The sequence below is a fragment of the Copadichromis virginalis genome, linkage group LG11 (genome assembly GCF_057382275.1).
Source record: "Copadichromis virginalis isolate Kocher_CV1m ecotype Utaka linkage group LG11, C_Virginalis_male_GT1.1, whole genome shotgun sequence".
In the NCBI taxonomy this organism is placed as follows: domain Eukaryota; kingdom Metazoa; phylum Chordata; class Actinopteri; order Cichliformes; family Cichlidae; genus Copadichromis; species Copadichromis virginalis.
This window is the reverse complement of record NC_140628.1, coordinates 11,331,605-11,344,297: the sequence shown is the minus strand read 5'-3', so window position 1 is coordinate 11,344,297 and position 12,693 is coordinate 11,331,605. Positions and strand designations below refer to the sequence as shown.

General features: G+C 40.7%; 1 protein-coding gene across 1 annotated transcript; it reads left to right on the top strand.

The window, feature by feature from the left end:
• Positions 1 to 10,337: 10,337 nt before the first annotated feature.
• Positions 10,338 to 12,581, top strand: LOC146698142 (CCN family member 3-like). The gene is made up of 5 exons (XM_085472638.1): positions 10,338 to 10,552; positions 10,760 to 10,988; positions 11,090 to 11,344; positions 11,723 to 11,946; positions 12,100 to 12,581. The coding sequence occupies exons 1-5, from the start codon at positions 10,502 to 10,504 to the stop codon at positions 12,391 to 12,393; spliced, it is 1,053 nt and encodes a 350-aa protein (XP_085328764.1). The 5' UTR covers positions 10,338 to 10,501; the 3' UTR covers positions 12,394 to 12,581.
• The last annotated feature ends 112 nt before the right edge of the window (positions 12,582 to 12,693 follow it).

The window sequence follows — 12,693 nt, the reverse complement described above, 5'->3', positions numbered from 1 at the left end:
AAGGCTGACGATATCACAAATATATCTTGAGTCAAAACAGAAGGCTCTTGGATTTTTAGATCCGCTTTACCGGGAAAATGTAATATTTTCTTTCCCCAGGAATAAGCTTAGATATAGATGGCTACCTCCTTCATTTATGAATAAAAATGACTGCATGGAGAAAGATCCATATTTTTGTGTAAATAATTTCCACTTTATAATATTGGTTGTATTTATTTAGTGGAGACGTGATGCCTCTTGATATGTGGCCTCGGAGCAAAATATCCCTGAACCACCATTGCTCCAAGCCCCTAAACAGGTTATAAACCTATTAGGTAGAGCTTAATTCTTAAGTAATGACCCATGGATGCATTTATTTTGTAGTGTTCCACTGCAAGAGCTGTGCCTGATACTTTAAAGCTCTTGGAGTATGTCTATTGAAGCCAGACACAATATATGGTTAAAGGGTAGCTATAGTTAAGTCTAAGATATGCAGATCATGTTCACATCTATGCAACTGTTTCTGCAAACATCTGTTAAACTAATCTGAGCAAACAGGAAAGCATACCACATCACTTGTCAAATACGGTGGTGTAGAGGTTTATCTGTGTAGTTTCTCAGTCATCCAGGCCGTGGCACTCTAAGAATCTTGGAAGAAAAGCGAGTGACTTTTATCCTTTTGTACACTGCGCCTAAAGGAGGCCGTCTATGTCCGCGGTGAACAACTATCACTGAATAAAGGGAGCGTTGTGATACCAACTGTCTGCCATCTACAATGCAGTTTTGCGATCAACATCCACTCACATGTGTCAGGTGACCCCGATGGGTCATCCCCAATAGGGCGAAGCAAGATCTTACAGTGGTTTCACCCCAAAACCTCTGGTGGTAACAAGGCAGACCTTTTTCCACACCTTGGCTCATGTGGTGAAACACATGATTAACAGTTGGTCAACAACCCTTTTAAGGGACAATCCCCTCAGGGTTTTAAATACCTGGGACTTGTGGAGGGGAAACATCTTCACGAAACTTCAGGCGCTTTATTTTCAAGCTCCTGAGACAATGTAGAGGTGCACAGGATGTTTCTGTGTGCTTGGATTAAGTTGAATACATTAAAACTCAAAAACAAGTCTGCATGACATTCAATTCTTTAAATGTTCTAGTTCATCCTCAATAGGAAAATCAAATTATTAATAATAGATTTTAATCTATAGTGTCGGTACATTATTGCAGGCTGAAAATGCATTACAAGTCACTTAAGTGAAGGTGTTGCTCTGTTTTTGACCTTAACAGTGCTGATACATTTCATTTATAAAAGCAGATTTTGGTTTTTTGCCAATTCAATGCAAATTTATCATCCAAAAATACTCTGGCTTGTCTGCTTGCGTTCATGTCACACTTTCACAATCAACATCCTGCACCAGGAACCTTCCTCTGGTCTGCACCAGGCTGCACCTGTCAAAATTCACACCAGCCCATATTGCACTTAAAGTGCAAACAGGCAGTTTGTTTTAACCAAACCAAACAGGGAAGGTGTTATAACAGCCTTAGAGACTGTTTAGATTTGGCTTGTTTCTGAAGACCACCAAAAAAAATCGAACTTGTTTTATGATTTGTTTTGAATGTATTTGCACTATTGTCTTATTAAACGCGAGAAGGGCACCTGCTGGGTTACTGCTTTAACGAGGTAGATTTTACAGCCAAGAATCATTCCTAATTTAATCACGACTGCGTTTTTCCTTTGAGTGGCACATGGCACGTGGCGTCTAATGTGTTTTCACTTTGAAGTCATTATTCTGTCTTTGTGTTCAGTTCCAAGAACTAAGATGGCTAATAGGAGCATTGTTTTCCATCAGTGGGACAATTTTCCTGAAAAAAGCAAATAAGTTGTATGTGAAGTTATATCTCATGTTGATGATGAATACAAAATAGTCTTGAATGTAGCATACTAAAGGAACATTTCAACCGCTGGGAGATTTTTGCTCGACATGTGAAGCTACACCTGTTGTTACAATATTGGTGTGCTAGCTGGAAGCCCTTTGAGTAATTAAGACACAGCTGCTGAACCAATAAGTGCACGCATATTGGATTGTGTGTGTGTATGTGTGTGTGCCTGCATGTGAGAGGGAGAGCTGGAAAGAGAAGGAGACACTCCCTTCTGCACAGAACATCATTTTAATATTGGATAATGCTGCCCTCTAGCAGACAGGCAAGGGAGTGAAAAAAACAAAACAAACAAAAAACCCACCAACAATTTTTGTGATTTTCAGTGATAATAAATTGAGTCTGCAAAACAGTTTAAGGTTTATTCTCACTTGTCGCACTCCTAAAGCTTCCTGTTCTCCTATAAACATTGACATATAAAAACAAAAGAAACCCAAAGTGGGACTATCAAATTAAAACTGAGGTCATTAGAGTGTTAAAGTGTCACACTCATATATGTTATGTATATGTTACATATATGTTTGATTTCCTGGTTGATCACTTTTGTGCACGAATGTTCTCTTTATATCCAGAAGAGGCCACTATAGAGCTACGCATGAACACTCCACTTTTTTAACAGTATGACTGTTTTTTTATTGTTCTCAAAAGCCCAATGTACTCACAGATGCAGATGAGCTCATGGCAGTTTAAAGAGACAAAACAAAAAAACTTTTAGCTGACCACGTGTCCTGACTGGAGGTAAGGCCAGCTAATAAAGAGCCAAGAACATGTTGCACATCTCAAAAAATTTTTTTCTTTCTTTAGATACATTTTTACTCCCTAAAAACAGAGACCACATGCAATTTGATGGCTAAGCCTAGCTCTTGGGTAAATATCTGCAGGAATGCCCTGCTGCATGAAGCTGCGTGTCTGACGATGCTAAACTGGGAACAATAGGTAGTTAAATTTATGAAGGCAGTGGTGCTGGGCAGACGGCTGACCCCAGTCCTTCTTCCATGTCACTTCTCCAGAATATTCTAAGTAAGTAAACACCAAATAAGAAAGGTGCTGTAAATTGTAACCCTTAAAAGCCTGCCTCTGAGCAGTTGCGTTTCAATCCCTCTCCTAGGTGAAGCATAACATTCCCACGTTGCCAGTGCTAAATAGCCAGAGGACCTATAAGCTGAACTCTCAACATACTTCACAATCTGCCAGGTCACTGGTTGCCAAGGATTTAACTGAGCAGCTCCATGACCTTTGCAATAGAAGGTCATTCAAAGACAAGATATGTTGTGAAACAAGGGCCTTTGAATTTATCTCGTAAATTTTTGCTGCAGTTTAGCCAAACTCAGAACAGTGAATCAAACAGATTAAATGTTATCATTATGTCACAAACTTCTTTGAGGTTCAGATGCAAAAACGCAAAGAAATCGACACAACTTGCTCGTTAATAAAGTGGGCCATCACAACATTTCTTCTAACAACCCAACTCTTATGTTTACTTGTTATTTCAGAGCTGTTTAAATGTATCGTTTTTAAATTTATTATTTTGCTACTGGTTTGAATTAATAATAATAATAATAATAATGACATCAATAAAACAGTAGATTAAAATAGATTCTAATAAATTAAAATACAGAAACCAGCAAAATACAACCACAAACAACAAATCAAAATAAAACCACAGAATTTGACAGCAAGTAAAATATGTAATCTGTAATCTGAATTCACACTCCCTATTGTTTATTACTGAATTCATTTATTGTAGCTGATCACTTATTTATTAGGACATCTCAGCACAAAACAGACATTCACGTTTAACCATGTTAATGTTCATAAGTCAAAATGTTTTAATAAAACAAATCTTGCCAGTCATTTCAAACTGTTTATTCTGCAACACAAATTAAGGAATGAAATGAAGTGAGGACTAAGAAATAAAGTCCTTAGTAATCAGGCAGTAAACATGACTATTTCTGTAACAATCATAAAGTTCCAGTGCATTACACAGCACTGAGACTGCGTATACACTTTATGCTTTTAAAGGGTATTGGAAGAATAATACTAAGTGTGTGTGGCAGCAGTGATAAAGCCAATGACTCAAACCACCCAAAACGTGTTTATATGCTGACATTTTGAAATTTTCAGCTGCGAATATTTTATTATAAGATACAGAACTTATTTAAAACATGCAATTACAGGCACTCGTACTTAAACATTATGTTTTTAGGGATACTTCTCCTGTAAATGCCCTCATAAATCTAGGAAATTTGTAAAATAATCCCCAAAAATCCAGTGATCGTTGATCTTAATATAAACCAAATATACTTTAGGCTTCAAAGTCTAAGTCCAAGCCCTTCTGTCAGCTTTTCCAGTCAGACCTCCCTCAGTTAGTTCGTTTTTTGTGCGCCGTTAAACTTGGCTGTGAATTCAATTTTTTATTGTGGTCTGATTTTTTATAAGCTCTCCCCCAAGTGGCAGCCATGTGTTCAGTTCTTCAGCCACAAAGACGTTAAAACAAACATCACCATGGAACAGATGAACTCTGCCCTCGGCTGCAAACTGTGACAAACAGAAAGCTCAACAGGGTGTCCTGTTGGAAATGCAAAGACTGACTGTGAATAGCATTAAACACGCTTTTGTTGCACTGCTGCTATCGGTCTCTGCTGCCTCAAAATGACTGTCAGAATGAACATTTTGGTTTTTCCCTCAGAGAACACTGCACATCTTCAAGTTAGATACATGACGCTGATGTGTGCAGGCAGGCACCTCCCAGTTTAAGTACTTTTAAGACAATAAGTGACTCCAAGGGCTGACTGCTTGAAAACTATGATCTGCTACTGAGCAAAAGAAAGTCCCTCGTACTTTATGACCAGATTCAATTACTGCACCCGAAACAGCTGAAAAGTTGAGTCTAAAGCTTCCCTCTCCTTGCACACAGGAAGCCATCGGGTCCCTCTGTTTCCTTCAGCAGAGTATAAAGCCATTTGACATCCTGTTGAAGTGCAGCCTGTGGTTTTTCCATACAACATGTTTTATTAGTTGAAGCTCCACATTGTGTCCATCCACTACCACCCACCATTAGAGACACATGCCTCTGTCCCAGTGATTCAGCTCATATGCAGTGGCATACTGCAAATAAACCCTGACTGAGAGATTTGTGGTGGCCTCCCAAGCTGCTAAACCCACTGACTGACTGCCACTAGGCAAGCGAATTTAAATTGCGATGAGCATTAAACTTTGTGTATGATTCATATGGACATGATAAAAGACTTTCAATATGTTGCCCTGAGCAGATGATTAAAATTTAGGCGACGGCGACGAGTCGCTTTGATCAGGATGTTTCAACTCTTCCTGAACCCGGCCAGAGCAAGAGATGAAGCCCTAGTCGGGGTGAGAGAGCCTGAAGCCATGTCTACTATGCTTTGACTCATTGGTTGAACAGCTTATTAGGCTGCCACTTTTTTCAGCGTTTTGTATCTAGCATATACTACTATGATTAGTATTCCTTTCAGTTTGTAAGAAAATAACAATGTGCTGGAGAGTTATATGTTTGAGGATTTAAAGCCTGTTTACTGAAAAGAACCATATTTGGACTTAAGGCATGGCAGTTTTAACCATGTTGAATTATTCAAGGTCTTATTTTGTAATTCCTTTGGAAAAGAATTGATCAAACACTGCAGTTACTGAGTTTACACTCTTTCATTTACTTCATACCACCATCAGAATGCACACTAAGAACATTAAATATTTTATGGGCTTCATAAAAAACATATCAGGAGAGACCAATAACCCAGACTGGACTTTGTGTTCACTTTTATCATTTTCACAAAACTGGAAAAAGCTCTGTTCTAAGTGTGTTACAGTTATTACAAACAGAAGTCTGTGCAAATAATTATATTTGTCTTCAACAGAGAAACCAGCCAAATTTGCATTGTGAATGTTTGGATCCATATGACTTATCCCAGGTGGTTTTCAGGTGGAGAAAACTTTCTGCAAACAATGAAGTCACTTTTGAAAAAGGATGTTATGACAAGCATATAAAGAAATATGAATACCCTGTAATAACGGTGTAATTAAATGCAATATAAAGCTGAAAAAAGGTTTAATGTACATTTGATTTGGGATTCCAAACTACAAAGTAAGAAAGTGCGACACTCACCAAAAGCTAAACCTAATAGAACATTTTAATATTGGCTCATAAGGTGTCATAACATGTCAGGAGCATATAATTAAACTGAGCAGAAGGACTGGAAAACAAAAGACAGCTGTGAAAGAGTCAAAACTACAGTTCAAATGTCCTAATGAAGGTTGGTTGCAAAGCCAAATCTATGCACACAGCTTCCACACAGGCTGGCTGACTGACTGGATGGATGGAAAAATATATGGATTGGCAAAACTCACCTGTTTTACATTTTATTACAATGTAAAAAATAGTTACCTTTGTTTTTTTGAATGTTTTTAAGTCAGCATCCAGTATAACTGTCCAGGGATCCATGCTTCCATCTTGCTAACCAGGCTAGCCTGCCAGATAGCATAAGCCAATAACTTTGTCCAAATATGCCCCCCACCCCCGGTTTCAAAGGGAAACAGAGTGCCAAACTTCGAATTTTAAAACAGTAATCCACAAACCATTAGATGGTACGTTGTCACAGTGGCTATTGCCATCATACAAATTTGTATACAATATAAATAACAGGTCAAAGATGCTGAATACTCCACCCACTGCACCACACGGTGTGTTCACCACAAAGGTTTCCTTATTATTTGTTGCAAACTATTGTTGACTGTAAACGCTCAGAGAATCAGGGCGTGAAGCTCTCAGAGGAGGCTGTGACTGTGTGGCCTGACCACTTGGCAAAAAGCTTACAGCCCTACAGCAGAGTCCAACACCAACACCAACAGGATGACAGGCCAAATTATGGTAATAACCTCTCAGTGTGTCAAATCTCATTTTAAAGTGGCACTAAAACGTGTCCTACCGCTGGATTATAAAATGCATTTAACAGGTAAACAAAAGACGAGTGACAATAACAAAAAGGGGGATGAGACCTCATCTACTATTGTAGCCACAGACCCCCTCTGGAGAAATAAATATAGACACAGAAAGACTGGCACATGTGGATAAATGTCATCTCAGCCTCTACATTATTCCTTCTATTACGGTGCCATCTACATTTTTTGACCCATTCCTTTAAATCTACAGATTTGTAACCACATTGCTCAAAGATTTCCAAGAATTTAAATATTTTCCCCAACGGTCACGGCCAGTGAAAACTCTACAGTGATCTAAAAGTTGTAAAGTTTGTAATCAGGTAAAAAGAAAAATATTAGGAGAGCATTCAAATAATGTATTTTTCTGCCAGTGAATATCAAAAGAAAGGCATCTTGGATGGTTGATAGTATAAAGAAACAAGAACAAAAGCAGATGATGGATGTTAAAAAAAACTTTTCTTTTTTAGTGACATTGTATCACATCCTACAGCTCTACTGCTCATGATGAGATGTCTGGCACAGCCTCTCCTCCTATTAGTCCAAAGAAGCTGAAGAGGAGATAATGGACGAAGTTAAAAAGTAGATCTCTGCGCAGACTGAGCAAACAAAGTTGTGAAGTTTGACATTCTTTGGCTTCCTCTGGTAAAACTGTTTGAACAGCACTGAATTTGAAGCTTTTGGCAGGGCCAAGTTATTTAGAGAGTTTGAGTTTTGGTTGGGGGTGGGTTTGGCTTGCTTTATGTTACTCACTATCAAAGGGGCAGTATACTGCGAAGGACCGAGAAGCTTTTAAAAACAGCTGGAACCTGGACACACTTCCTGATGTAATCATAGTTTTGAACTATTTCACTTATTTTAGAAATGTGAAAAAATATATATTGTTGTGGCAACAAAACAGATATCAGCATGGATAAATTTGGTATTACTGAGTGAAATCAGGTGTTGTATGCCAACTTTCCAAAACAGAAACAACCTCCTGCACTATATTGTTACTGCTCTGGATTTTTAGACACACTCCCTTTGGGGTTGTGCCAAGAAAAGCATCCTTCACGAACATCTGCCACACACTTTATTAAACCCCACTTTGTACGTGAGTGGCACTGGATCCACTTATACCTTTGTGTGAACCCAGTTTCAATGTCATCTGCTTTAATCTGTTTAAATGTCTCCTAACATGCATGTGGGATTACAAGAACAACTACAAAGATTGAACCTATTTCATGTTTTTTTATGATGATCATGAAAACTGTATTGGACTGGAATCAGACGCCCCCATTAAATGATTTTCATTTTGGATTCCAGTTAGCTTCATCTCTATTGCAAAAGTATTCGGCCCCCTTGAACTTTCCCACATTTTGTCACATTACAGCCACAAACATGAATCCATTTTACTGGAATTCCACGTGAAAGACCAACACAAAGTGGTGCACACGTGAGAAGTGGAACGAAAATCATACATGATCCCAAACATTTTTTACAAATAATTAACTGAAAAGTGGGGTGTGCGTAATTATTCAGCCCCTGAGTGCAGTCAGCTGCCCATAGACATTGCCTGATGAGTGCTAATGACTAAATAGAGTGCACCTGTGTGTAATCTAATGTCAGTACAGATACAGCTGCTCTGTGATGGCCTCAGAGGTTGTCTAAGAGAATCTTGGGACCAACAACACCATGAAGTCCAAAGAACACACCAGACGGGTCAGGGATAAAGTTATTGAGAAACTTAAAGCAGGCTTAGACTACAAAAAGATTTCCCAAGCCTTGAACATCCCACGGAGCACTGTTCAAGCGATCATTCAGAAATGGAAGGAGTATGGCACAACTGTAAACCTACCACGACAAGGCCGTCCACCTAAACTCACAGGCCGAACAAGGAGAGCGCTGATCAGAAATGCAGCCAAGAGGCCCATGGTGACTCTGGACGAGCTGCAGAGATCTACAGCTCAGGTGGGGGAATCTGTCCATAGGACAACTATTAGTCGTGCGCTGCACAAAGTTGGCCTTTATGGAAGAGTGGCAAGAAGAAAGCCATCGTTAACAGAAAACCATAAGAAGTCCCGTTTGCAGTTTGCCACAAGCCATGTGGGGGACACAGCAAACATGTGGAAGAAGGTGCTCTGGTCAGATGAGACCAAAATGGAACTTTTTGGCCAAAATGCAAAACACTATGTGTGGCGGAAAACTAACACTGCACATCACTCTGAACACACCATCCCCACTGTCAGATATGGTGGCGGCAGCATCATGCTCTGTGGGTGCTCCTCTTCAGCAGGGACAGGGAAGCTGGTCAGAGTTGATGGGAAGATGGATGGAGCCAAATACAGGGTAGTCTTGGAAGAAAACCTCTTGGAGTCTGCAAAAGACTTGAGACTGGGGCGGAGGTTCACCTTCCAGCAGGACAACGACCCTAAACATAAAGCCAGGGCAACAATGGAACGGTTTAAAACAAAACATATCCATGTGTTCGAATGGCCCAGTCAAAGTCCAGATCTAAATCCAATCGAGAATCTGTGGCAAGATCTGAAAACTGCTGTTCACAAACGCTGTCCATCTAATCTGACTGAGCTGGAGCTGTTTTGCAAAGAAGAATGGGCAAAGATTTCAGTCTGTAGATGTGCAAAGCTGGTAGAGACTGGCAGCTGTAATTGCAGCAAAAGGTGGTTCTACAAAGATTCAGGGGGCTGAATAATTATGCACACCCCACTTTGCAGTTATTTATTTGTATAAAATGTTTGGAGTCATGTATGATTTCCGTTCCACTTCTCACGTGTACACCACTTTGTGTTGGTCTTTCACGTGAAATTCCAATAAAATTGATTCATGTTTGTGGCTGTAATGTGACAAAATGTGGAAAAGTTCAAGGGGGCCGAATACTTTTGCAAGCCACTGTATGTCTGGTGAGAAGACACCATAATACACCTCAGGATAGATGTGTTTTTGTCATCTCCCTGCTTTTCCAAGCTGCTGATGAACCAAATGTTTCCACTGTGCAGCTATTTAAAGAAATAGAAATGAGTCTACAGGGAATAGCATGGTTTTTCACTGTGACCTCCAAGGCACGGTTCAAGGAAAGAGGTCAAAGGGTTAAAAGTAAGAGCCAGCCTGCTGTATATGATATTAACATCTTGGACTGCAACAAAAGGAACCTATAATATAAATAGTTATGATAAAAGTGTATATAACAAAAACAGCTGTTTCTTGTGCAATCAACTGAATGCACAAATATAATTTATGATGATTAATTCAGCTGAATAAAATAAAAACGTTTCCTCGGAGAATCCAATCTTGTGTCAGCTGGACCCTCTGTTGGGTTCGTGGCACGTCTTTGATCCGGTCGCTCCATAAAATGCAGCCCTCGCCTTCGTCCAGCAGTCTGGGAGATCTTTCCAGCATTCCTTCCTGTTTGTCGTCATGGTGCCAGCAGGACAGCTGGGCTGTATTTAAGGTCCTCCTCTTCTGAACTCTGACCAGAACGACAAAGACACCTTCTGCTACATCACACAGCCAGAGAGGAGGGAAGAATAAACCCTGAACCAAAGGACTCAAATCGGACCCTGAAGACAACTGCACGTTTTTTAGGCTGCAAATAGTTTTGATTCCATGCAGGAAGATGGTCAGTGTGGTGGATAGAGTGGTATTTGTTTTCTTCGTCACAGCACAGGTAGGAATCACAGTGGTAATGAAATATCCCTGTAGGACTTTAGGTTTTAACATGGAAGTGTTTTATTATTTAATACCAGGTAATTAAATCATTTTAAATAGTTTTATATATATTTGATGTATATTTTTATATTTTTGTTTTACTCGCAATCAGTTTAAAAATGGAGATTTACTAACTTGTGAAATACATTTTTTGTTTTTTCCATAGGTTTTTACACTAGTCTGGTGCCAGGTGTGTCCACGTCGATGCCAGTGCCCTAAAGAGCCTCCCATGTGTCCCCCTGGGGTGCCTCTGGTTCTGGATGATTGCATCTGCTGCCTGGTGTGCGCCCGTCAAAAAGGGCAGGCGTGCTCTGACATGAACCCCTGTGACACACGTAAAGGGCTCCAATGTGACTACTCAGCTGACATCCACAAGAGGACTGGTATTTGTGCAGGTGAATGGGATGATCTTAGGGCTACTACATAGATTTTTCAAAATCATAGCTTAACCCTTCATAGTTTTGTCCTCTCTTGTTGTTTTGCCTTCTTCCTCCAGCTCCCAAGGTAGCTGTGTGTGTTATAGACGGCTCTGTCTACCAGAACGGTCAGACCTTTTTCCCCAGCTGTAAGTACCAGTGCATATGCCGCGACGGGCAGGTAGCATGTGTGTCACGCTGCAACGTGGATGTTATGCTGCCTGGACCAGACTGCCCCATGCCACGCAGGATCCAGGTGCCTGGAGAGTGCTGCGAGAAGTGGGTGTGTGAGCCCCAGGCTGGGGCCAGTGCACTGGGCGGCTTTGCCATGGCAGGTGAGAAGATTGCAAGTAGGATGAAATGAGATGGGCTGTTTATACTGAGGTGTACATAAGCTGCACATTGTTTTTTGAAATTGGAGTCACTCCTCTGTGAGACACAGTGCTAAAAGGTTTTGCATATTTCTTTGACATTTTTAGAGTTAAGGTAGTAAGAACCAGGAGAAGGAGTAAAAGAAGAAATTAGAGTAAGATTTGAGGACGAGGAAGCACAGAACAAAGAGACAGTGTTGCAACATGAGTCTGGAATGTGCAACCTGAGCATGGTCTCTTAAACATGCCAAGGCACATGGTGATCACTGGCTTTTCCAGAATATGCTTTGAAGCTTTTACTTTTAGATTTCTGTCTAAACTGCCTTTCTGTGTTTCATTCAGCCTACCGTCAGGAAGAAACTGTGAGTTTTGACGCTTGGGACCGGAGCCTGAACTGCATTGAGCAGACTACAGAGTGGGGAGCGTGCTCTCAAACGTGCGGCATGGGGGTGTCCACCAGGGTCACAAATAAGAACAGCCGGTGTGAGATGGTGAAGCAGAGTCGGCTGTGTATGATTAGACCCTGCGATGAGCAGCAGGTCCAGCTGACACAGCTTGCACAACAGGTACAATCTGAGTAGAGGTTTCTTCCTTTTCTTTAGCTTGCGTAACTTGACTGCATGAGCTAATTTCACAACGACAAAGCACAAGAATGGAGTTATTTTCCAGAGCGATGTAGCGCACATTAACTGAGTTGTCGTTTCTACCGCTCCCTGCAGAGAGGCAGTAGGTGCCAGAAGATGGTGAGGAGCAGCAAAGCCATTCACCTCTTCTATAAGAACTGCACCAGCGTCCAAGCCTACAAACCTCGGTTCTGTGGCTCCTGCACAGACGGACGCTGCTGCACCCCTCACAGAACCAAAACCGCGCTGGTGGAGTTCCAGTGTGCTAATGGGAAAACTACACGGAGGCCCGTCATGGTGATCACGACGTGCGCCTGCCACCGCCACTGCCCTCGAGACAATGCTGTGTGGCCGCCCTCAGAGCTGGGTTACACTGGCATGCGAATATAGATCAGGGAGTACCCAAAAGTTTATTAGTGAGATCACAATTATCACCAGAGTGTGGCTAATGACTCTGTTTTAAAACCATCTATATCTTTAGTATAAATGAAGAACTATACACACTATATTCAATAGAGCCATAATTTGGGACATGTACACATCTGACATCTGTCCATTGTGGTACATGTATTCATTTTTTGATTCCCCTGGTGAGGAATTGTTTCACATCCTGTGGAAGATAAAAAATCTTTACTTTTATTAAGTACGATGAAAGCACTTAAACCTTATGACTGGAATGGATTCCATCTG